This window comes from Cyprinus carpio, chromosome A6 (genome assembly GCF_018340385.1).
Source record: "Cyprinus carpio isolate SPL01 chromosome A6, ASM1834038v1, whole genome shotgun sequence".
Taxonomy (NCBI): domain Eukaryota; kingdom Metazoa; phylum Chordata; class Actinopteri; order Cypriniformes; family Cyprinidae; genus Cyprinus; species Cyprinus carpio.
The window spans coordinates 25,875,152-25,901,365 of record NC_056577.1 but is presented as its reverse complement, the minus strand read 5'-3'; the positions used below and the strand labels follow the sequence as shown (position 1 = coordinate 25,901,365).

The 26,214-nt window shown below is 35.8% G+C and overlaps 2 protein-coding genes across 3 annotated transcripts; both read left to right on the top strand.

The window, feature by feature from the left end:
- The first annotated feature begins 289 nt into the window (after positions 1 to 289).
- On the top strand, positions 290 to 5,783 carry LOC109091084 (tRNA nucleotidyl transferase, CCA-adding, 1). Of its 2 annotated transcripts, none has more exons than XM_042758732.1 (8): positions 290 to 406; positions 706 to 854; positions 1,157 to 1,350; positions 1,543 to 1,681; positions 1,836 to 1,962; positions 2,168 to 2,361; positions 2,704 to 2,957; positions 4,794 to 5,783. In XM_042758732.1, the coding sequence occupies exons 2-8, from the start codon at positions 713 to 715 to the stop codon at positions 5,040 to 5,042; spliced, it is 1,299 nt and encodes a 432-aa protein (XP_042614666.1). In that variant the 5' UTR covers positions 290 to 406; positions 706 to 712; the 3' UTR covers positions 5,043 to 5,783. The 2 variants fall into 2 exon arrangements, with proteins under 2 accessions (XP_042614666.1, XP_042614667.1); XM_042758733.1 differs by having other exon boundaries at positions 353 to 459.
- Positions 5,784 to 5,930: 147 nt separating this feature from the next.
- Positions 5,931 to 9,021, top strand: LOC109091509 (oxytocin receptor-like). The gene is made up of 2 exons (XM_019105282.2): positions 5,931 to 7,546; positions 8,268 to 9,021. The coding sequence occupies exons 1-2, from the start codon at positions 6,667 to 6,669 to the stop codon at positions 8,474 to 8,476; spliced, it is 1,089 nt and encodes a 362-aa protein (XP_018960827.1). The 5' UTR covers positions 5,931 to 6,666; the 3' UTR covers positions 8,477 to 9,021.
- Positions 9,022 to 26,214: the final 17,193 nt, after the last annotated feature.

Here is a 26,214-nt window from a genome sequence, read left to right as displayed (position 1 = left end):
AACATCGCAACTGTTTCACAAAGCTGAATCGGACTGAATAAAACCCAGCGATTCTGGAGTCATTGAATAATCTATAGTGACCCTAGGATTTGATTGATGTGGAGAAAAGCGAATTAGTTTAATAGCTGACATTTTACACATAAAACATAATAAAAATATGGCAGTTTTATCAACAGGAATACGAAATAAGGTTCCTTTTTAATTAATTGCATTAAAACTCTTTTTATATTACAGCTAAGAAATGCAAATACATTTTAGTATTATTAAATTCAGCAGGCTGTGGGAGCCTGAAAAGAGTAAACAAACAATTTTCATTGGTTGTTAAGGTCATTACGTAGCAATCCCGGAAACTCGGTGTAGACTGGCCACGCCCCTTCCGCGAATGTCCGTCATGGCTGCGCACAGCGTGAGTGAAACTACAGATGTGCTGAAATACTAAAGCATATATTTTTGTCTTAGGTGAATAAATATAACTAATTTTATGTCACATTTGATAAAAGTATTGTTTCTTTTGGTAACTCCAATTACAACCTCACAGTGTTATCCTTGGTAATACCACGTTATGTGCTTATCACCTTAAAAGCTAGCCTCGAAGAGTCACGTCAATTCATAAGCTATTTATTAACCTAACGTTTAAACATATTTTAGATTCAGCATTATTTATATGACATGTGAAATTTACAGACACTGATTATTGTCTTTAAGTTCACCGATGTGGTCTAAATTATTTATTCGCCCCTCGTTTATCAACCGAGTTCATCATCTCACGTGGAGTCACAGGTTATTAGTCACAATGCAACTGAAAACTAAAGAGTTCGAGTCCTTATTTACCGACGGGCTGGTTGGGATTGCTGGTAAGTTCACTTTGTCTTATGTCATCATCACCTTTTCAGAAATACTGTGGTGGTACCATCATGGTACAGTGATAGTAAACCACTTTTAATATACAGTACCAGTGAGAATTTGGACACACCTACTCATTGTTTGTTATTAGCATTTCCATATTAGTCACCAAAAATACAAAACAACACAAATGGAAATAAAACGAATTTATATTTTATTTAGTCAGGCATGTCCAAACCTCTCAACGATTACAGTGTTAGTATACCATGCTTTTTGTACTACCAAGAACATGTGATATTTTTTTGATAAATAGAAATATTTGAAAAGAACCAGTTTGAGCTGAGGATTGCAGGAGGTGCGGTGCGGGATCTTCTGTCAGGAAAACGGCCTGAAGATGTGGATTTTGCCACCACAGCTACTCCAGAGGAAATGAAGGGCATGTTCCAGGCAGCAGGAGTCAGGATGATAAACAACAAAGGCGAGAAACACGGGACCATTACTGCCAGGGTAAGGTGAAGCATGCAGTTTTTTATATTGATATTCATTTTACTTGGGTGTTTTACTAAACCTTTAATTCATATTATTGAGCTTCTGCAATGCATTTAGGCGATCTGTTTTAATTTGTGACAGTTCTCCACATAATGTTTATGTTAATGTTATGCATGCAAACTGAACCATAAGGATTTATACATTATATAGCTTCATGAAGAGAACTTTGAAGTGACCACTTTGCGAGTGGATGTACAGACCGATGGGCGGCACGCAGAGGTGGAGTTTACCACAGACTGGCAGAAGGATGCAGAGCGCAGAGATCTCACCATCAACTCCATGTTTCTTGGTAAAACAAATGGAGTTTCTAACAGAATATTTCACCTGCGTGAGCTTTGCTATTTGATATTGTCATGAATTAATTCTTCATTGATTTGTTACATTTCATTTGGAATGATTAACATTTTTGTGTATTTGATTGGTCCTTTATTGTGTTTTTACAGGACTGGATGGGACTCTCTATGATTATTTCCAAGGATACGAGGACCTCAAGAACAGGAAAGTGAGGTTTGTCGGCAGCGCCTCACTACGGATCCAAGAGGACTACCTTCGAATTCTGAGATACTTCAGGTAATTATGTGCTAATACAGGGAACAAATATATGCCTTTGGAATGATATAAGGGTGAATTAATTATAATAGAGTTATCCCTTTAAATTTTACAATATATATTCTTTACATTAACATTTTTCAATGAACATTATAAAGTAGAGTTCACTGTATAGCCTATAAATGGCTAATGTGGTTTATCTTTATTTTTTCTGATTGCGCTGTAGATTTTATGGTCGGGTGGCAACTGAGCCTGGGCAACATGAACCCGAGACTCTGGAGGCAATAAGAGAGAATGGCAGAGGATTGGCAGGAATCTCAGGTGAGAGGATCTGGGTGGAGCTGAAGAAGATGCTGGTTGGAAACCATGCTGATCACCTGCTGGAGCTTGTCTATGAGTTGGGCCTTGCCCAGTACACAGGTGAGAAACAAAAAATAGTGATGCGATATTTGTAAGGAACTGTGGTTGAGTATCTAAAAATATAATGGACAGTTACCTGTCACTAATTGGTTTCCATCCAAATTTATTATTCAAAATGCATTTAAAAATGCAATTCATATGGACAGTTTTCTATGATGAACATGCTTTAAATATCTGAATTAAAGTTAACTTTGATATTTTTTGTGTGGTAATGAAACTTTCTGGAGATGTAAAAAGTTTTTTCACATTAAATCTTTTTTTGTTTTTTAATGAATGTAACATTTATATATCAGAATAAATTTGATATTTAACTGTTCAGACTTGCTGTGTCTTTTCCTGCAGGTCTTCCAGCAGATGGCAGTGTTGAGGAGATGAAGCAGATCTGGCAGAAGGCTCATGACAGCTCTCCTAAACCCATGACTATCCTGGCTGCTCTCTTCCGAAGCCAGGAGGATGTGGAGAAACTGGATCTGCGACTGAAACTATCCAGAGAGGAGAAAAACTTGGGCCTGTTCCTGGTCAAATACAGGCGAGATCTCGTTAAGGGACAGGACGAACATGACAGCATGAAAATGTACACAGATTTCATCATTGATGTATGTACTTTTCCTTCCTTTCTAAAGTTTAGTACAAAAAATGTCATTACGTCAGTTGCTGTGCATTGATTTAATTTAATTCAAAATTAAATCAATATCAATATCATTTTAATTCAAATTAAATGAATTTCATATAAATTCACAAAAAATGCATTTGTTAAACAAACATCAGAAAGACCCACTTTATGCCCATAATCATTAAAACTGACATTCGAGTGTTATTTTAGTTTTGTTTACTGCTGTAGTATTTATTAATATTTTGAATTAGCTTTTTTTTAATTTTCTGTTAACAGTTTTAGTTAAAATTTTAGTCACTTTTCTATTTTCTATTTTCAGTAAATAGAATATATCACTATTTTCACTTAGTGTAAATTGCATCCGATGTGATATGTGATGAAAAAAGGAAAGAGAGTGAGTTTGGCAAAAGGTGGAAACAAACTCCGGTCGACCAGAGCATTACTCTCTACGACCTGCGCCACTGCAGATGCCTAACAATCTCCAACAAGATAAAATGAACATGACACGAGTGTGTTTATTCTCAGTATTTCATTTCAACTTTATTCTCGTAATTTAATGAGTTTATTCTCAAGATTAATTTTTTTTCTCGAAACACCACTACTTTTTTCTTGAAATTTAACTAGTTTAATCTTACATTATAATGACTTTAATCTCGGGATGGTTTTATTTTATTTTTGTTATTGCTTGGCCCTAATCCTCCTCCATACAACACTGATTTGTGTATATATATATATATATATATATTTATATATATATATATATATATATATATATATATATATATATATATATATATATAAAAATGTAATATTGTGATATATCAGTACAGGTCAAAAGTTTGGAAACATTACTATTTTTAATGTTTTTGAAAGAAGCTTCTTCTGCTCATCAAGCCTGCATTTATTTGATCAAAAATACAGAAAAAAAATGTAATATTGTGATATATTATTACAATTTAAAATAATTGTTTTTAAATTTATTATACTTTAAATTATAAATAAAATCTGTGATGCAAAGCTGAATTTTTAGGATCATTATCACATGATCCTTTAGAAATCATTCTAATATGTTGGAAACAGTTCTGCTGCTTAATATTTTTTCAGAACATGTGATACTTTTTTAGGATACTTTGATGAATAAAAAGTAAAAAAAAAAAAAAAAAAAAAAAAAAAGCTATGTTTTTAAAATAGAAATATTTTGTAATAACAATATACACTACTGGTCAATAATTTGGGGTCATTATTTTTTTCTTTTTTTTTTTTAAATAAAATCAATACTTTTATTCAGCAAGGATGTGTTAAATTGATAAAAAGTGATAGTAAAGAAGATATATTATTAGAATATATATTATTAGAATTTTTTTTTTTTTTTTGAATAAATGCAGTTCTTTTTAACCTTTTATTCATCAAATATATTAGACAGCAGAACTGTTTCCAACACTCATAATAAATCAGAATATTAGAATGATTTCTAAATGATCATGTGATAGACTGGATGTTACATGTGACACTGAAGGCTGGAGTAATGATGCTGAAAATTCAGCTTTGCATCACAGGAATAAATTATTATTTTTTAAGTATATTCACATAGAAAACTATTATTTTAAGTTGTAATAATATTTCACAATATTACTTCACCTTCTTCAGGACTTGTGTGAAATTTTGATTATGTTTTGAGTCATATTTATGCAGAAATGTAGAAAATTCTAAAGGGATCACAAATTTTCAAGCAGCACTGTGTGTATATATATATATATATATATATATATATATATATATATATACAAAATATATATAATTTTTTGTTTTTTCCATTGAATCTAGAGAGCCGGACTCCCAGAGTAAAGTGCTGGAGCTGCTGAAGTATCAGGGAGAAAAGAAACTCTTAGCTGAGCTGAGCAGGTGGTCCATCCCACGCTTCCCAGTGAGTGGCCATGACCTACGCAAACTGGGTTTTACCTCAGGTAAAGAAATCGGCACCATCCTTCAGGAGCTGAGGGACACATGGAAGAAGAGCCACTATCAGATGAGCAAAGAGGAACTCCTGGCCACCCTCAGCACATCCTGATGCCAGATAAGGAAACACACTTGTGTCAGAAGTGCTTATGTCTCTGCATGCATGTGCAATAATGCATTATGAGTCTGTGTTGAGAAGGTGTACCTCCCTAGTGTCAGCAGATACTGAAAGAAAGAACCATCAGGGCAGTCATATAACACTTTTCTAATTTTGTCCTATGCATTTGCAGATACAATGCAACCAAAGGTTTAGGTATATCTATTGTTGCTATCTTGGGAATTTGTATTGGCTATTGGCTTTTTGGATGGTTGTCAGTGTGCAGAAAATGTCTTGGAGCATCAAAGTGCACATCTTCAGATTTAGAACGCTTTAACATATGGAGGATTTACCCCGTTGTTGAACCATGGGCATCATAAACACTCTCCAAAATGTTTTCTTTTATTAATTATTCATGAAGTTCCCTAGTTTAACATAATATCATATTCATTCATTAATATAATTGGTTTGAACAAGGATGCATCTAAATTGAATGGCGCAATGTTGCAAAGTTCATTTTGTTTTTTGTTTATTTGATGTGGGATTTTGCCCTTTCAGCAGAGTGGTGTAATTATTATAGTGAAGGGAGTAATTTAGCTCTCCTGCAGAGAAGACATCTCATATGAAGCTGTAGCCATGGTTTCATTATGAGGAAAAATGATGTTCCTTTTGTCAACAGTTCATAGTTATTAGAAGGTTATGCAACCAGCTCTCCAGGTGTTTACTTTGAAATAAAGTAGCCCACATCACGTCTTACAGTGTCGTGCTGTCTTGTTTTAAAGTCTGTGGATGTTCGGAGATTACTTAAGTATTATTTTTTATATGTTTGTGAATTACTTAATATAATGATTTCACATTGACATTAGGGGTAAGTTGTGTCATATCATTTTTACATTGATTATTGTTGTATACAGTCTCACAGTCTGTCAATGTAAAGTTGTCAAATTTAAAGGGATAGGTTCACCCAAAAATATAAGATCTGTCATCATTTACTCACCCTCATGTCATTTTAATTTAAACCTGTATGACTTATTTTCTTCTGTGGAACATAAATATAACATAATGTTTCAGTGTGTGTGAATTTGTCTATAGAATTAAAGTTGGGTCCAGTGTTGTTTAAACTCTATTGATTTTATATATAAATTCTGGTTGAACTATCCAAATAAAAATAAAATCTAGGATGGCCTGAGGGTGAGTAAATTATAAGCAAATTTGGGTGAACTATTACTTTAATATGACTCCCAAATCATAATTGGTGCAACTGATCGGTTTTAGCCACTTAAGTATGAAATGGAGATCACCTATGTTGGCTACATTATAAATACAACTCTATCTGGAAGGTCCAGAGTAAATATTTATTAAGCAAAATTGGCAGACAGCGAATGTCTTTGTATAAAGAACATGTAGTACATCTTTTCAGCTTGTGGATTTCTGAATGCCATTTTATGCTTCTAAGTATTTGTATAAAAGACCCTCCCCCATCCATCAGAGCAAAATATAAAACCTCTTGTCTCCGCTCAACCTCACACACACTATAGATGCGAAGACGCGTGAATACTGACTGTCTTGTGCGCACTGGGACAGTTAAACTGCACCTACTGAACTTGAACTACTTTAAGACTCCTAAGATATCAAGAAAATGTCTGTCCTTACATTAAACTTAAGCAATGCAACTTTGGAGATGGAAGCCACCAGAGACGGACCCCGGAACGAGCATTTAGCTCAAATCGAGATCGCGCTGCTGAGCGTCATCTTTCTCTGCGCGTCAGCTCTGAACTCTGGTCTGCTGCTGGTTTTGTGGAAGAAGAGACAGCAGATGTCCAGGATGCGCGTGTTTGTGACCCATCTCTGTTTGGCGGATCTGGTGGTCGCCTTTTTCCAGGTGTGTCCACAGCTGATGTGGGACATAACAGACCGTTTCGTCGGTCCTGACCTCGTATGTCGTTTGGTCAAGTATCTGCAGGTCGTCGGCATGTTCGCCTCCACTTATATGATAGTTGTGATGACTGTTGACCGTTATCAGGCGATCTGCAACCCCATGGTGACTTTCCAGAGGCGGCGCGCGCGCTGGAACTTGCCCGTGTGCGTCGCGTGGCTCGTGTCGTTCGTCTTCAGCGTCCCGCAACTGTTTATTTTCTCCAGGGTTCAGATCGCCCCGGGTGTCTACGACTGCTGGGCAGAGTTCATTCAGCCGTGGGGACCTAAAGCGTACGTGACGTGGACGACGTTGGTGATATTTCTGCTGCCCATCTTAACTGTGACGGTGTGCCAGGTGCGCATCTGCCGCGCGCTCCAGATCAATCTGTACCTGAAGACCCAGCAGCAGCAGCAGCAGGGAGGTGATGGTGGACACACGCACCCTCTTTCCTCCAGAACCAGCAACGTGGTGTCGGTGTCTAAGTCTCGGATTAAGACCGTGAAGATGACGGTGGTGATCGTGCTCGCCTACACCGTGTGCTGGGCTCCTTTCTTCACCGTTCAGCTGTGGTCAGTGTGGGACGCGGACGCTCCGACTGAAAGTAAGAGAAAGTGTTGGCTCTTTAAGTGTTAATAAATAGCATTGTGCCGTCTTAATCTAACCTACATGTAAATTGCTTAAGATATAGTATGCCTTAATAAAAAATAATAGGGCTGATACAAGGTGACACAAGTTGTTTTTTGGGGGAGAAAAATGCTAATATTTCTGTGCATCGTCTCCTACTGACAAACGTAACTCAATATAAACTAAAGTGATGAAAAGGAGGAGAATCTTGAATTTCGCGCCCTGAATGGTGGTGTTTTATCATTATTATTTAAAGATTTGTAGACCTACATCATTTTTAATCAGGGTGAGAGTTATGATGTGATTTCTCTTTTCTAAACTGTTTCTCAAGCGCGTTCTCTCGTCACCACTGCTGCTACGTGAATATGCAAGTGTTGTATGTATACATCACAACACTATGAAGACCGAGGCGTGTCCTGAGAGTCACATCGAATATTAACATTATATTGAATATATATAATACTTTTTTTAAACATGGATACTTGTACCTTAGGAAGTTGATCCTGAATGATATTGATGCCACCCCTGTAACTCATTTCTGATTGGTTAAGCTGATGGAAGACGTTCCAGTTTCCCCACCCTCTCCTATGTTACACAGAGCTATGCTCAGTCAATATAAAATGTTTAGGGAAATTTATTAAGAATGTGATCAAATGTAATGACTGCCATCTAACCAGTATATATTTTTTATATTTCAGCTGTAACCTTCACCATCCTCATGTTGCTGGCGAGCCTGAACAGTGTTGCCAATCCGTGTATCTACCTGCTTTTCACCGTGAAGTCCCCCAAACTGTTGGGAACCCTCCTGTGCATGAAACACACAGACATGAAGGAGTCACTGCCTGAGGAGGCTACGGTGGTCAGCTCTCTGTATCTGAGCTTTAAAAGCCACTCTGACATACGATGAAAATGAAACAACACTATACAGACATATCCAAATGCTATGAACATGTACCATATTAGTATTCTTCAAACTACTAAGGAGTACCATGTAAATAGAACATGCATATGGTTCACCACTGTATACATCACAGTACCACATCACTGTACCATGGTTCTAGCACAGTACTTCTGTGTAAATTAAATCACTAGGCATCTCATTGTGGAGTTGTCTCCATATTTTGAAGCATATCAAATTCAGATTCATTTTTACATTTAATTAATATTATGCAAATTTACCTCCCGCCTACCCTCCGCCCTTGAAAATATATATTTTTTTTCTTCAAAAACTGGTCATAGTGGCTTAGTGATTTTTATTATTTCTATTATTTAACTGTACATAACAAGCAGGAAATTGCTCACAGTGTGTGCTGTCCTAATCACAATCACAGTGGTGTACAAAATACAGTGTGTTTAAATATTGACAAAAACTAGTGTGGTGGATATTGTTATGAAAATGCCTGTACATGTTCACTGTTCTGTGTGTCAATAAAGTGCTCTAATATTCTGAAATGTTTGGGACTGGAATCTAAATGTCTAAAAGGTATGTTTATAATTTACCTTGAAACGGTGAGTCTCGTAAGCTTCACGTGAGAGATATGACTAACAACAGAATTGAGCCATGTGTGGAGCAAAACAAAGACTTAACTAACAGGATAAAGTGTAAAAGAGCATGACAGTATTTTTTCAGCTCGTGATACTGTGTGACTCAGTTTGATCTGACCCCTTTAATTAAGGCTTTGGCCCCCCTCCCCCAAAGGATGACAAATCAAATCAAAAAAGTAAAGAAAAAATGTGGAGAGATGTCAAAAAGAGTACATACAGTTCTGATTCTCACAGAGGGAAATGTGTAAATGTGTTTTTTTTTTTAAGTTTTTGAAATGTTTTTACGATTTAAAAGTATGGACATCTGATGCCAAATAGATGAACAATGAGGTAATAGGAAAGTAATGAAAACACAAAAATCTAAAGAAAAAACATAAATGTAAAAAAAACCATATAGCCTTAATGCACTGTAAGTCGCTTTGGATAAAAGCGTCTGCTAAATGCATAAATGTAAATGTGAAAATTTTTGTAGTGAATTTTTTGTGACTGCTTAACACCTGAATCAAGGAGGCTCTTAATCTCTAGCTGTGGATGTTGCCAGATATCGACAAGCAGAAGCTCACATCTCCATGCATTTTAACGTGATTCCTAGAAGCCGGATCTTGGATGTTCATCTGTCATGGCAGTCAGTTGAAATGTTCTCTGCAGTCGACTCGGGACGCAGTTGAGCAGCTTAGAGCACAATGTGGTGACATGCTACATGCTAATTTCCCTTTCCCTCACACAGCCACTTTCATTTACTTTAGAACTTAATATTGAACTGATTTGAATCAGCTTTGACTTTGATTTTATTCTGTGGAGTTCTGAGTGCTTTTGAGAACATATTGAGTGGTTGAATGTCAGCAGCATATGAAAAACAGTGTGTGCATTACTCATTGATTGTTAATCTGTTGAAGTGGTACAGTGGTAAGAAGTGAGTTATTTTTCTGGCATCAGTTATTTATGTAGTTGATGTTGGTGTACGTAAACCAGGAAACACTTCACAATCACGACTGATTTCCTGTCATTGTAATGCTACATTTCAAGTATTATCTACATCAAACGGGCCGTGCGTAAAAAGCATTCTAGTAGGCAGCTTAATGACAGACATGCTCTTGACCTACATATAATGTAACATAAAATTAAAATAAAGTAAAATAATGTAACAAAGTATGCTTTTAATGCAGCTTGCCACTAGGTCAAGTGGTTAGGAGATTAGAAATAAAATGATGTTTGTATGGGGATTTGAAAAGTAGAAGTATACGGTTGGGTTGTAACCATTCCTGCCAAAGTTAAACCTTAATAGATATGGTGGTACACAGTGATTCATCTATTAACTCAGAATATATATATATATATATATATATATATATATATATATATATATATATATATATATATATATATATATATATACATACACACACACACACACACACACACACACACACACACACACACACACACACACACACACACACATTGGCCTTTCTTCTCAGCAGCAGGCTTATCTTTTTATTATACACAGGGAAGTCACAGTGTAAATAATTTTCATTTGTTTCTACCTGACACAACCCCTGAAAACAATTTTATGTATTTTGAATAAATAATTTCATTTAAATTAAAGGCAAGACACCCCAGGTGAATAGGTCAAATTTAACTAATAGTTAATACCATACTTTCCAAGTTCCTTGATGACGTTAAAGGAATAGTTCACCCGTTTGCTGAAAATTTACTCATCCTCAGGCCATACAAGATGTGGATGAGATTGTTTCTTCATTGAAACCGATTTGGAAAAATGTATCATTAAATCACTTGCTCTGCAGTGAATGGGTGCTGTCAGAATGAGAGTCTAAACAGCTGATAAAAACATCACAATAATCCACAAGTGATCCACGTGACTCCAATCCATCAATTAACGTTCTGTGAAGCGAAAAGCTGTGTGTTTTACTGAGAGGATCCATTGGTGAGCAAGTGATGTAATGCTCAATTTCTCCAAATCTGTTCCAAAATAGTAAAAAAATTATATTAAATGTCAATATCTAATTCTCACTATAACAAAACATTCAACATCATCGTGAACTACTACTTTCAAAACTTTTTTTCCTTTTTTTCTGAAATGTTATACATTTTATTTAGGGGAAAAAAGGTTCTATCTATAAATTCTCTGGATTGCAAAAACTTTGAAGCTTGATATCTCAAAACTGCTCAGAGTGCAGATAGAACCTTATAATTCCAAGGTTGTGATGGAAACTCAGTTCTAGTGAGTCTTTTGGGTTTCCATGGAAACGGGTTTGTGATCTTTGAGTGTTGAATGGAAGAAAACACATGGCATGAAATTGCTGGTGCAGAGGGTAGAGATGGTCACATGTATCACTGCTGTAACACTGTGATATGAGAGTTAAAGGGAGACTATCAAAAATTGCGCTTTGATGCGAGTCTATCTTATCCAAATGATCAGTGTGCAAACAACATGGTTTTTGAGCTTCTGTCAGTGTGTGATGATAAACAGTTTATCTTTATCTTGTTCAGGACGGACTTTTAAAAATAATAAATAAATCTGCAGTGTTACTTTAGTTTAATTGAGATCATGTTAGCTATATTTTCTTATTAATATTTAAATAAGTTTTATTTTTTAGATATTTTTTATTTTATTTTTAATTTTAGTTAAAAAGTTTATTTATTTATTTATTTTATTAGCTATTTAAATATGTCTTTAGTTTTATTCATTTTTATTTTAGGTTTATTTATTAAGTTAAATTAAAACAAGAAATATTGCCATATAGCCTCGGCAACTAGCTGAAATAAAATAAGTTTAAGGGTTTGTTTTAATTATTTAATTTTTATTTCAGTTAACTTGACATTTTTTTTTTTTTAATAACCCTGATTTGTGTATACAGTGGTTCAGGTCATTTCTTTTCCCCTGCAAATGTTCATATTTCATCTATACTGTTGGTTGAATGACATTATTTTCAGGCACTACATTGCTTTGGAACAAATTAATCCTTTAAATAAACTATACAAATACATTTCTATTGAATTAAAACAGTGTTTCTTTAATATTTTAATAATTGGTTTTGGCTTCAGTACAGTGACAAACAAACAAATAATACATACATACAATTTTGGAAACAACATGTTGTCTTCACAGGTATTATTTTACATATCATAAATTAGTATTTTATATTTGGTGCTTTGTTAGATTTTTTGACTTCAGACTCTAAAAACAGCTTGTGTTGAACCAACCCAAGAGACAAGCACTTACAGGCTACAAAACAGAGAACTGATTTATTAGTTGTGTGAAAACAGCATGAGGCTGGATGTGTTTGTGTTGCACAACTGCTCCCGTTCAGCGTCTTCAATATATCTCTGTGTGACTCATGTCTGCTGGAACCTGCTGTACGGTGAAAATGTGAGACAGTGTTTCCAGTGGTTTGTCCAATAAACGTCTTGATGTTTTTCTAAAATATTTCCTCCATATTGATGGTTACTAGTGGCCAATATTTGCATGTTACATTGTATGTCTGTAGCAAGATCATGAGTTACAAATAAATGTATCTTTAAATCAGATTTGACATACTTTTTTTTTTTTTGGTAATTGTGTTAAATCAAGGTGCAAGGTTTATGCTTAAAAATACAATTTGGGTAAGAAAAATAAACTTCTTTGAAAATATGTCAAATTATCAAATGGCTATTATTGTTCCTCAAATTGGTTTATCTTGTTTTTTTTTTTTTTTTTACTGGAAAACAAAACAAAAGATTAAGACTGATAATTGTGGAGGGCTTATAGAGATTATCAATATAAACACACATTTTTTCAGACAGACTTTGAAATCTTCTTTTATCAATGCCACTTCAGCATAATGCCAAACTTCTACATCGAATTTAATTTAGCTCTTTTCACTAATCAGAGAAAAGTAGTAGCTTTGATATTAAACTTGAATATTAGAGTTGTTACTGAATGTGTTTGAAATATGAATTTGCCTGTGATTTTTGCAGTCCATTCAGCAATAACAATTAGCACAAGATTTAGGAATGTGTTTAAAATGTATACTGTCCAACACAAGCTGTTGCACTGAAATGTTATTGACAGTGTTTTAGTCAGAATGCAGCTGCTGATGCTTTTAACTCTGCAATAATTACATTTACTGACCCAAGACTCAATTATTAAAGCTGTCCGCTCTGATACTATATCACGTTACATGTACACACATTGTTTAGACGGGCATTTCCAAATCACATTCCCTTGTGGTTTTTAAAAAAACAAAGGGCCTGGCATATATAGAAGGATTAAAAAAACTCAGTGTCAGTTCATTGTAAGAGCATATTCTGATACCAGTCATATAACAGAGTGAGATCATGCTAAGAGTTTCAGTGACTTTCACTGATTATGTGGTCAGATTGATTCAACTGTAAACCATGCATTTTTAGATCTTAAAAATAAAAACAAAGAACTGAATTTCGAATGAATTTAGATCCAGATGCCATATGTTATCCAGATGCTTGTTGTATTTAAAGGGATAGCTCACCAAAAAAGAAAAGAAACACCCCAGTGCATGCTGGGGCCACAAAACAGATGCTGGTTACTGATAAAATTGTACAATTTTATTTAAATATTATTATTTATATATGCATTTTGGTACTCATACCATAACATTCAATTAATAAGTTGGTGTATGATGTAAACGCTAATCTATAACTGTTTTATTCAAAATCCTAAAACCAATGACTTTTTTCAAGCTCCGGCACACTTTGAGTTAAAGTGTGGTAGTGAAGATGGACCTCAAAATGGCTTTTGTTCAAAGTAAAGTTATAACAATCACTCTCTATTCCGACAGACAGTAGGAGCAGAAACCGGCTTCTTTTCTGACTTGTCTTACATCGACAGTCAAACACTTTGCAACTGCAGTTCAATCAGTGTGAGATCAATTTTAGAGCATCCGTGCACATGTGTGGCACCATTTGTACGAAGATTTCGTACACGTGTCCTCTGAGTATCCACATGTAATATATGTACAACTGCAGCCAAGGCTGTTATATTAAGTATAAGTATTGGGATTCTCAGGAAAGCCCCATGACATCAATGAGCCGCACGTGTTCTGTATAAAGGTGCCACTGCTAGACACTGCATCCAATCAATCTAATCAAGATTTTCAGGGTCAAACACTTTATGTCTTTACTACCTGCTATCCTTAACCTAAATGCGATTCTATGCACTCAAACTCAAGAGACTTGTTCCTGAAATAGAGAAAATTCTCTTTAATATACTTCTATATTTGGGAATAAAATGACAGCTACTAATAATAATCGTGATGATGCACAAGGTTGAGGGAGACAGGAAAAATAAAACCCACTCAACTTAATCAATGCATAAATTATCAGATGAAACTACATTTTGTGATTGTATACACTTAAGTATGTGACAGAATTCACATACAGTGCTTGTTATATTTCCCCTTTAAGAATGTTTTAGTTGCCTGTGATTGTGTTTTTTTTTTCCCTTTTAAGGGTTTTATGTTTGGCTAGTTCATTAAAGCAATAGCCAGTTCACGGCTTTTTATCCAATTTTGATGTCATCTTTGTTAATTTAATTGCATGAACAATTACCTACAATTTCTACTTAATTTTAAAATATTCTTCGGTGTACTGTATATGTCCATTTATAGCATTTGTATGAGAGGTTACAAAACACATAACATATCTCAGAACGTGTCAAACTGAGCTGCGAAACAGAGCAGACCCACAGTAAACAACTCTAACAATGTAGTAATATGTGCCTCTCTTTTTCCTTATCTTTTCCATTCCGAACTCAACATATCATGGCAATGTGATGCAGGTTTCTGACCTCTTCCAATTTATGACCAAAGTAACTCAGACAAGCATCTTTGTACAGTTCAGCTTTGCAATGTACAAAAAGAGCTGAGAAAAGTTAGCAAAATGGTTTGTTAGTAAAGTGGAAACTAAACAATATATATCTTTTGACACCATTAGCTCTGGCATATCAGAGGCTTTCAAAGAAAAGAATTGGATCAATGAAAGTGTCTCAATAAGGACTTTGAAATTTCCATACAAGCTTTGAACGATGGGCAGACAGCATAAGGACGCATGGACTGACTGAAAATGGATATGCATGTGGACACAAGGAGACAACAAATTTAGCATTCAATATGTCTGTCAATAGACCTCTGCCATATTTTTTTCTTGTTTTATGTTTACCCATATGATGGTGAAAAATTGCAGAAGAATGACAGTAAACAAACAGTATTGTTGTATCTAGAAAATGGAAAATTAGCCTTTTTTAATTAACAGACTTGAATAATTAAACCAATAGCAGCAAACCATTCAGTGCATGAGTGAACTGTCTGAATTAATCAATCTGAATCTCAAACAATTTCAGATCTTTTTGCAAATCCATTTGACCGATTGAATCAAAAGAGTGATTCATTTGTGAATTTGGCATTGGTAATTCTAATTCTAAACAGCTGATAGAAAACACACATACTTGATTGCTAAATTTTATCAGAGAAAATGATTCTCAGGTTAAGTGATGACAGAGAAGATCATAATCCATAAATTAACACAAATCCCCCTCAATAATCAGAAATTTCCAAGCTGGCTGAAAAAAATAAATAGAACTTCAATAAAATATAAATGTAAATAAATTGTAATTAAATTGCATCATTTATAAATTACAATTGTTGCTCTTCACATTTACCTGTGGTTATGATTTTATTAATACAGTTATCTGATTGATTTTATAGTCTCAAGCATTCAGAAATCCCACAAAATAAAATTAAGCAGTTTTACTTTGATAACCATGGATAATTTTGGTAAGGTTTGTGATGTGATGTCCACGTTTTTGTTGAAGAAATTAAAGAGGCTGTAGCTTTTTTCAATCGCAAAATGGTGGTCAAAAAAAAAAAAATTGAGTGGATATTTGAATTAATTGTTTGGTCAGTATTAAACAAGGATTTGATCGTCCTGTAAGTGTAAAAACAGCAATTATCAAGCCTTTGGTGCCCTTTGCAGGCATTTGTAATAATGTAAATTGTTTATTTTGTATTAGGCTACATTATGTATTTTAACAGTGTTATTCAATGAAACTATATGATTGTTTTTAATTAACCAATCGCCTCGTTGTTTTATAAAATACATTTTAAGTCATGGAAACTAGAATATTAAGGCAGATGCGTTGTTGTTGGTTATGAAATTATTACCGACATTAAAACACGTTACTAACATCACAGTCAAAAAAGTTACACGATTATGAATGTATACCTAAAAGTGATACACTGGCTTCATCTTGGGCTTTTTTTAATTTTTCTTTTCTCTGTGCCGGACTGCGCTGATGTCTTTCCCCAGATATAGCCCAGTTGTCCATTAATTATGATGATCATTTGTATTCAGCCGCAAACATGAGGTGAGAGCGAGCGCGGCGCAGATGCAGGAATGGCGCGTCGCGTGTGATTATACTGCCTACTGCGTGCGTTCAGCATAAAATGCAGTTTTTATAATTATGTAATATACATGTTCATGTTTAGGTCTTTATTTTTATTTATGTATATGTACATGTATATGGTAATATTAATATAGAGCAAAAGTTTTTTTTTTTTTGTTTGAGCAACTGGGATGGTGCCCTCCTGGGAGTTGATGCCCTACGCAAACTGCGTACTCTGCGTATAGGGAGCGGCGGTACTGGCTGTATGGCATCTTACATGACATGATAACTAACTTGCAATCATGTAAGTGTGCTGATTAAATATTAGACTGTAGCGTGTAGGCCTACCTATTAATAAATAGATAAAACTGTCCAGATTGCTATACACTGCTAGTACACATGTATTTCTACCTGATCAGTTTGTTGGTATAAATTAATAGGTTGTTTCAGTGATAGTAGACTTAAGTAAACCAGTTCATTTAGATGTTAGGCCTTTTTTCAGTGTACAGAATCATGTGGCAATTATTTTCCATTAAACTTGACAGTGCTGACGTAAATTTTAAGTTTATTTTCTTCGGAATAAAGGTGTCAAAGTAAAATCGAAATAAAAACACAAATATAATGTAGTATAATATTTTAAATAGCCTAATGTGTAAAAATACATAAAACATGGTTTAGCCCATGGTTTGTGCCAAAAGGGTTCTTTCTCCTTAAATAGAACCTTTTTGGCATAAAGGGTTCTTTGGAGTTGAGTAAAGAACCCCAGAGAACCTTTTTTTCTAAGAGTGTACGGTCCTGCTTCACCACCACGTTTTTCCCTCTTGTGCTTTATATTGTATGTAACGTAGCAGGGCACAAAAGCACCTCTTAGAACACAGTGGGGATGAAGAACGTGGCACTCTGTTTCGTAGGCATGTTATATTCCATCCATGTAACCGCCCATGCATATATTCAAATCCAAATCATCAAAGACTGCTGGTTGAACATATCTTCCACAGAACTAAATAGACAACTGAATGCACTGACCATGCCTTCACGTGCACGTTTCCCATGCTGGCCATATTTCTCCCATTAGACAGAACCTCTGAAAGGTTTGAGTCATCTCACACTTTGAGGGTGCCTATCATCTTTCGTGAGCCTTATATATATATATATATATATATTATCATACTGTATGTTCCTTGTTGGATATGAGAGCTAAATACAAAGTAAGGGTTAGTTTCTTTTCATTCTCTGTTTTTTTTTATGACAGGGTTTTAAGATCTGATAGATGAAAGGAGTGATGGCTCATATAAACAACAAAAGGAGGACTTCAAGAGTAGTCAACATTTTCATACATCCTTAATGGGTTTCTCCAGTGAAAACCTGAACAATATGGGATTCCATGTTTGTACTTCATTAGCTGCAAAATGTTTTTTGTACTTGACTTTTTTGTTGTACAGAATTATCACTGTCCAGATCACAGTCAAGGACAACTCTACCAGACAAGGTGTCTGAGATTCAGTAGGTGCGTAAAAGTCTGCTTCAAGCACAATATAATAGTAGGTGACTGCAACATCTCACTTGGTTAAAGATTCTCTTGTGATGGCAGATTCTCAGATTGTTCAAGTAGTTTAGCATCATTTACACACTCTTCATCTGTGCGGAATGCAGCTCAAATAGAATGTTTAACCTCTTTATTCACTTAATTGGTTTAATTTACCAATAAAGTATTTTCAATCCAATCATTTAAAATTAATTTTTTAGCATTTGTGTACACGAAATTGGTTAATTGTAAGTAAATATATGATAATGTTGGTTGCTTGACATTCAAGTAACACTTTGGATGTTATCTGCATCAACATGACCATGCTGATTCATTGCAATTTTAAATGACACTTGAAAGCCAATAATATGTGAACAGGGATTAAACATGCCACTGATAGACTAGGAAGACTTTTGTCAGCAGGGTTTCCATAACAACAAGAAAAAGGACATCAGAGACAGTTTCACACATTCTTAATGTGTTTCTCCAGTGAAAATCTGAACAATATGGGGTGCCATGCGTTTACTTCATTAGCTGCAAAATGGTGGTCCAGGGCAGCACTTCCTGAGGATATTGTATCTTTTGTACCTGTGCTTTTTTGTTGTACAGAAGTTTATCACTGTCCAGATCACAGTCAAGGACAACTCTACCAGACGAGGTTCCCATACTGATTTTAAATGACAACTAAGTGACGTGACATACAGCCAAGTATGGTGACCCATACTCAGAATTCGTGCTCTGCATTTAACCCATCCAAAGTGCACACACACATCAGTGAACACACACACACACACCGTGAACACACACCTGGAGCAGTGGGCAGCCATTTATGCTGCGGCACCTGGGGAGCAGTTGGGAGTTCGGTGTCTTGCTCAAGGGCACCTCAGTCGTGGTATTGCCGGCCCGAGACTCAACCTTAGGGTTCGGAGTCAAACTCTCTAACCATTAGGCCACGACTTAAAAAGCCAATGAAATATGTGAACAGGGATTAAACATGCCACTGATAGAATAGGAAAACCTGGAAAGGAATGGCTAATAATTTTGTCTGTAGGGTTTCCATAACAACAAGAAAAAGGACATCAGAGACAGTTCTGATGGGAGGTTTTTGCACATGAGATGGTAATGAGAGGCCCATAGTGCACATTTGGCGTGATGAGAGGTCATGCTAATCAGCTGTCATGGCAAGACCTCACCTGACAGTCTCACTTGATTGCCATGTCTGGGGTTGTTCAAAGCTCAACCACCAGTAGAGTCCCTCTATGCCCTTAAGCGGTCTATTTTCTCCCGCTTGGTGTCTAAACCGCGGCAAAGACCCTCCTTCTTCAGATTTGTCAGAGGTGTTGTCATTACTGCAAGAGCTGCTGGATAAGGGACGCTCCCCATCCACTCTCAAAGTCTATGTGGCAGCTATAAGCGATCAGATATAATATATTCAGATATATTTGTGAGTTATTGGGTTACTGGTGTGCATGTAAACTTGCTCTTTGGTGCCATATTTGATTTTAAAATGTGGATAGGATTTTCATTGAATAAAACAGTTTATATTTAATGTAGCCTTTGTCTCATAAGTCTGTCATATAACTTTGAATATATCGCGGTAGTGTATTAGGCTCATGTTTTGTCATGTTTGGAAGTGCTACATTCCTCGTTCACTTTCATTATATTAGCACAGCACTATATATCCTGACAAATTCCCTTTTGCTTCCATGGAAGAAAGTCATACGGGGTTAGAACGATGTGATGGTGAGTAAATTGTTTATTTTGTGAAAAGCATATTGCTATTGACGACTGTCTATTACATACAGTGTGGCAGGTAACAAGTATGACATCTTGTGGTTCTTTGTCATATCGCTGTAGTCTGCTCTCACACACTTTTGTACAATTACCTCTGTGGGGACAAATAGCCTATAGATTAGATTTATAGGCTACTGTTTTTATACTGACAATATTTTATCCACTAAACCTACCCCTCACAGAAACCTTTTTTTTTTTTGCTATCTTACATTTTCAAATAAACGTCATTTAGCCTATTATTTTTAATACATATTTACCACAATGAAGTATAAATATGTACGTGTGTGTTGTGTGCAGTACTACAATAATGTTATTCACAGAAAACGAAGAAGCAGCATTGAGCTCTAGAGGGCATTAAAGAGCCATTATAAGGACTCAACCCTTCTTACTGTGAGGATGGATAAATTTGCAAGGAAGTACAGGAATGAAGGTGAGTTGCATTTTAACTGTGACTTAAAGGGATACTCCATCCCAAAATGAAAATTTTGATATTATTCACTTACCCCCATGTCGTTCCAAATCCGTAAAAGCTCCGTTCGTCTTCAGAACACAATTTAAGATATTTTGGATGAAAACAGGGAGGCTTGAGACTGTCCCATAGACTGCCAAATAAATAACACTGTCAAGGTCCAGGAAAGTATGAAAAGCATCGTCAGAATAGTCCATCTGCTATCAGTGATTCAACAGTAACGTTATGAAGCGATGAGAATACTTTTTGTTAACGAAGAAAACAAAAATAACGATTTTATTCAACAATTCCTGTCCTCTGTGTCTCTCCAAATCAGCGTAGGGCCATTTTGGCAATTCTAAGCTGTACACAGGTGCCGTACGTTCTTCTGTATCAGCCGTGCCACAAGGATACGTTTTTTATGTGTATTTACACTTTGGTTTGAAAGAAAACATCTGGTCCAGTCCACTGATCAGCAAAGGGCATTTAGACATTGGCATGTTTGCTGAACTGGTACAGTGGAGAGAATAATTCAGAAAGATTTTTTTTTTCTATTCCTGCTGAAGTTCAAATCTTGTCCTACAGATCATCCATGTGATTCACATGAATTGTTGATAAGGAAACAGTGAAGTTCCTATGACAGCAGTGAGATCACAAGGACAAAGGGAAGACACTAAGTTAGTGACTTATCCCTGATGGCTTGTTATGTTTGGTACCTTCATGCCAAAATTCTGTCCAATGCAGAGGCTTTCCAAGGACATTGATGAGGTGCAATGACACTGCAGGCATGACTCTGCAATTCTGAAAATGGCGCTCACATTTGTCTTTATAATCTTCAGCATCTGAGATAATAAGGAGGCAGGAATGGTGTTAATTACCCTCCCAGCAAGATACAGAACAGCATGCCATTATCTTGAATTGGAGACTAGAGTTAGTCAGGAAAATTTGCTGCATACATTAAGAAAATTGCCTGTAAGTGTGTGGTATGTGTTTGGTACATTAGTTATGGCGATATTAAGGATACATTTTTATTATGTGACATTATGATATTCTAAAGCAGGGGTGTCAAACTCAATTCCTGGAGGGCCGGAGCCCTGCAGAGTTTTGTTCCAACACACGTACCATGTAGTCAGGGGCATATCTACGTGGTGGCCAGTGCCACCCCTGTTGCGCAAGTATTTTGACCACATTAACAGCTGACTTTTCTTCATTCAAATAACTGACACTGGCACAAAGGCCCCTTAATATGGAACAAATGAGCCCAAAGATGCATATAAGTAGACATGGCAACACTGCAAGTGCGTGCTTGGCAAAGCAGGTTTACGAAAGAAACACAGCAGAGCAAGACGTGAGCTCAATGGTCAAACATGTCCATCAAGCACATCAAGGTTTACATAGGCAAACAATGGAAAAGTAGCACAATGGAATGGCAAAAAAAAAAAAAAAACTTAAGGTTTAGCGAAGTAACAAATATATTGCATGGTTATACACGCTCGCTCACAGAATGTGTGAGCGGGGCAAAAAGCATGGGTTTGTTTGATTGTAACCAGGGCTAGAAACTTGGGGGATGGCGTTCCAGTTCAGACTAAAAAAAAAAAAGAAAATTAAGTGAAAGTGACGTGTAACCAAATACGGTGTCCAATACTCAAAATTTTTGCTCTGCATTTAACCCATCCAAGTGCGCACACACACACAGCAGTGATTGGTGAACACACACCCAGAGCAGTGGGCAGCCATTTTTTGCTGTGGCGCCTGGGGAGCAGTTGGGGATTTGGTGCCTTGCTCAAGCATTCATTCCCCCCGCCTACAATTCCTGTCCGTGCCGAGAGACGAACCCACAAGCTTAGGGTTACAAGTCAGACTCTCTAACCATTAGGCCACAACATTTTATTTTGTCCATTTTTATATTTTTTTAATTTCTATATTTTATCTCAATAGCCTATGAAAGCGATCAGACTTCCACACATATCCATATAAAATAATAAAAACGTAGTGGGATATTTGTGTCTATGATTAGCTGGGCAATGTCTGCTTTTGTGATTGGCTGTAATACCTCGCGACGAACTGAGCTGAGTGACAGCTTTTTAATGATTATACTGGTGGGGGCCCAAAGAAATCACTTTGTCTTACCTGGCCACCTCTGAAAAAGTTCTGGCTACTTTCCTGCATGTAGTTTTCAAATAAGAAGGATTTGATTAGTTGGAACAGGTGTGTTTAATCAGCTGGCTGGTTTAATTAGGGTTGAATCTAAACTCTGCTCCAGAGCTCCAGCCCTCCAGGAATTGAGTTTGACAACCCTGTTCTAAAATAATGCTTAAAATAATAACGTTTTCCAGGTTAAATTTTGATTAAGATTATTAAAAATATATAAAATAAGAATATATGCACAATATGCAACATATAAATTATCAGCTGATATTTAAAAAAAATTTTTTTTTTCCAGATTTTATGACCTTAGCTGTCAGCTAATGCTTAATTAATATTTGCTTGAAAGTTAATATTTAAAACATAAAAAATAATTTAATAACATATCTCAATATCTAGCAAATCTCACAAATAAATCCATTTGTAATTTATTTATATACAAATTTATTGCATTTTAATATTGGCTACAGTGTTATTTTCATATTATTTTGTATATATTTTTATTTTATTTTTATGTTTTCACTTTGTTTTAAGTTTAGTTTAAGCTTTAGTAATTTTTTATGTGCTTCTGTCATTTTATTAATTCATTGTTTAAAAAACTTAAATCTTTAATATTTATTTCTGATTTAGTTTTATTTTTTTATTTTTATTTTTTAACTTAGACATGGGGCAACTTTCTTAATAGGTTTTATTTTAATTTTCAATTACCAAAAACTTTTTTAATAGTTGAAAATGATCTTTTTTTAATAGATTTAGTTTTGGTTTTAGTTAACAATAACAACACTGATTGCCCACTTACCGGATATTTAATGTCATTGCATCCCTATTAAAATTTTGGTTTAATGCAGTATGTAAATAAACTCACTGAACAGTTTGTGGATTAAAAAAAAAGGTTCAGGTTAATTTTTCATATTATTTGATTAGAGTTAAGGCCACAGATTATTGCTCATTTAAGGAGAGTTTGTTTAAATTTCTTTACTGCTCACGGCTTGCAGTGCAGCTCAGACTGTCAACCAAATGGACAGAAACATTCTTTTTGTGAGTGCCAATTTACAGGGCACTGATTCAGGGGGCAAGAGAACAAACTACTGTTCCACTTCTGTGGAAAAGGAAATGGACTTCAACTTGGCAGCTAGTCTAGAGCTTAAGACACTGATTCCTCTGTTTGCATTCAGTTCATCTTATTCATTAGAGGACTGATCTTCTCCAGTGAAGACAATTAAATAATTATCTCTGTAATACAGTTTTTGAAATCAATCAAACATGTTGCCACAGTACCAAAGTGACTTTTGTTTTTAGAGTTTGACTTGATTTTCAGCTTTGAATAGCAGAAGGGAAATAGTCAATTCAGTTTGGCGGTTTCTCTTCAGCTGTGATATTTTATGCAAAGCAAAATTTCCTCTCACATTACTGTTGTTTGTATTGCATGTCTAACGACAGACTGGTTGTTCTACGTTGATTTCAGCATGCGCTACCCACCACAAAGATCACAACAAGTTGTTTTTGGCAACACTCAGTAATGCCCTGTGTAGCATCAGAATGGCATTACCCAGCAAGGAAAAAAGCCACTCAAGCTTGTGTCAGTCTAACAGAAGGGTAAAAATAACAAGGGAAGTGCTGCTTCAAATGTTTCACCTACATTAAGTTATTTTTGTGCAACGCAGCACTTTAGCAGCAAACTGACAATGTGGATTAGACATGCTATTCTGCCAAACAGGAAGCTAGCAGTAGCCACTAATCTTTCGCTTATAAATCTCAGCTGGGGAGACTCTTGTGAAGGTAGCGCAGCAGAAAAAAGTGCCTTCATTAAAATCGATAAGACTGTGCCCCCTGAAGATGCTCCATACAAACCTTTGATGTCTTCTAAATTTTACGGCGAGATATCTACCGCTCTGAGTATCCTCACCGATATTTTTAGCAGTTTAATTCTACCAGATGTCTTCTCTACCTACCTTTGAAGCTGATGAGAATTAAATTGAGAACATAGACAAGTGACAGTCTTTTTCCCCTTTCCCCATATGAAGCTCTTAGTACAGCTGCAAAGCCACAGTTTTTTCTAAAGCTCTCATATACTATTAATCGTTTTCATCAGATAATCAAGATAAAAGACTCTGAATGACCACAACAGGGAGAAAGAGAGAGGCAGGCAGGCAGACAGACAGAGCGAGAGAGACAGTGAGTGAGTAGAAGAATGCAAACAGTCTCAGATGGGGAGGTTTGTCACAGATAAGCATGAAGCTCTATGTAGCCTCTCCCAAAGCCACATAGCAGAGTGGAAGAGAGGCCAGATAACAGCAGTGTCACTGCAGCATGCTGTGGCCATGGAATACTGATGAGGAAACCTGGGAGAAACTGTGCTGACTGTGTTTGCATGTGTGCATTTTCATATACGCATTCATATATGCAGGTGCTTCTAGCTACATAATCTTGATTTTGTGTTTCATTGCAATCTGAAATGTGTGTATATTTATATATATATATATATATATATATATATATATATATATATTATATATTTATATAAATGTGTGTGTGTGTGTGTGTGTGTGTGTGTGCATATATGCACACATCAGGGGACCCCAGGGTACACCACTGATGATATGTCCCAGTGCATGTATCTTAAACACTATAAACAAAATATTATATTATGTTATATTATTTTATAGTAGGCTATTTTATATTATAGTATATACAGTAGTATATTATATTTGGAAATGTTTTTCCTTGCATCCCATTGATGTTACAAATCCTTGTGGTGGGTAGTGAAGGGCTTTCGATGCTCATGTTCCAGTGCCGGCATTGTTGTCTAGTCAGCGTTGTCATGATGTCAATAGTCACATGGCAATTACAACTCTAATGATTGGCCTCTTCTTTGGTTACAATGACCAAATATCACAGATTTCGCATATTATCGCATATTTCTAGGGCTGTATGTGCCAACTGAGAAGCTGATATTAAGAATAGAAATGTTCATGTGTTCATAGACCTTCATGTGGGCCATCAAATTCATAACTGCTTACTTAGCATTAAATCTGCATTACTACATGCAATCTGTATTTAAGTTGTGCAGGCACTGTTAGAACTATTTCGTTGTAAACCTGACACGTTAGTATACACTAGGGAATAAAGGGGATCTTTTAATTCAAGAATGAAAGAAAAGACCTGGAAGTTGTGGTACGGGTTGTGTGTGGATACCTGCTGGAGTTGTGTGGGTGTGTGTTCTCCTGTCTGTGAATGAAAGACAGCGAGAGGCTGACCTTTTTTGAATGTCATGCTTTATGTGTTTTCTCCTGATGGTGGAGCATTGCTGTTTCTTTGCTTGTCTCCTTTTGGGCACAGGCTGGCATTCACTTGTAGACCGCTTTAGCATGATGCTATGGGTCTCATAGTTAATCTAGTCTCTCTGGAACATCCGGGTATATTAAATACATATTGCAGTTGCTGTGGGACATGCAAAGCAGAAAAAAAATACAGTAACAATTGGGCCATACTATGATGTGTTTCAGGGTCAGTTTTGAATTATGTTAGCAGCATTCTGATATCTGTGACAGGATTTTATCTTCCAGATAATTATGTACCTAGAAAAAAGTATTTTCTGGCTGTAAAAATGATTTTTCTCTGCATGTTTGATGTACATAAACATTTGTGTTAGTTACATAAGCTGTGCTTTAAATATGTCTGTGAGGAAGCGTCTAAAAATCTTTTTTAAAGGGGTCATGTAATAAGGAATGAAATTTTTCTTGATCTTCAGCATGATGTAACATACAGAAT

Bases quoted from the DNA above. Each gene is read 5' to 3' on its own strand.
- LOC109091509 (XM_019105282.2), top strand. From the start codon at position 6,667: ATGTCTGTCCTTACATTAAACTTAAGCAATGCAACTTTGGAGATGGAA. The intron at 7,547-8,267 runs GTAAGAGAAAGT...TTTATATTTCAG, and splicing joins CGCGGACGCTCCGACTGAAA to CTGTAACCTTCACCATCCTC.
- LOC109091084 (XM_042758732.1), top strand. From the start codon at position 713: ATGTGGTCTAAATTATTTATTCGCCCCTCGTTTATCAACCGAGTTCAT. The intron at 855-1,156 runs GTAAGTTCACTT...TTTGATAAATAG, and splicing joins CGGGCTGGTTGGGATTGCTG to AAATATTTGAAAAGAACCAG. The intron at 2,958-4,793 runs GTATGTACTTTT...TTTTCCATTGAA, and splicing joins ACACAGATTTCATCATTGAT to TCTAGAGAGCCGGACTCCCA.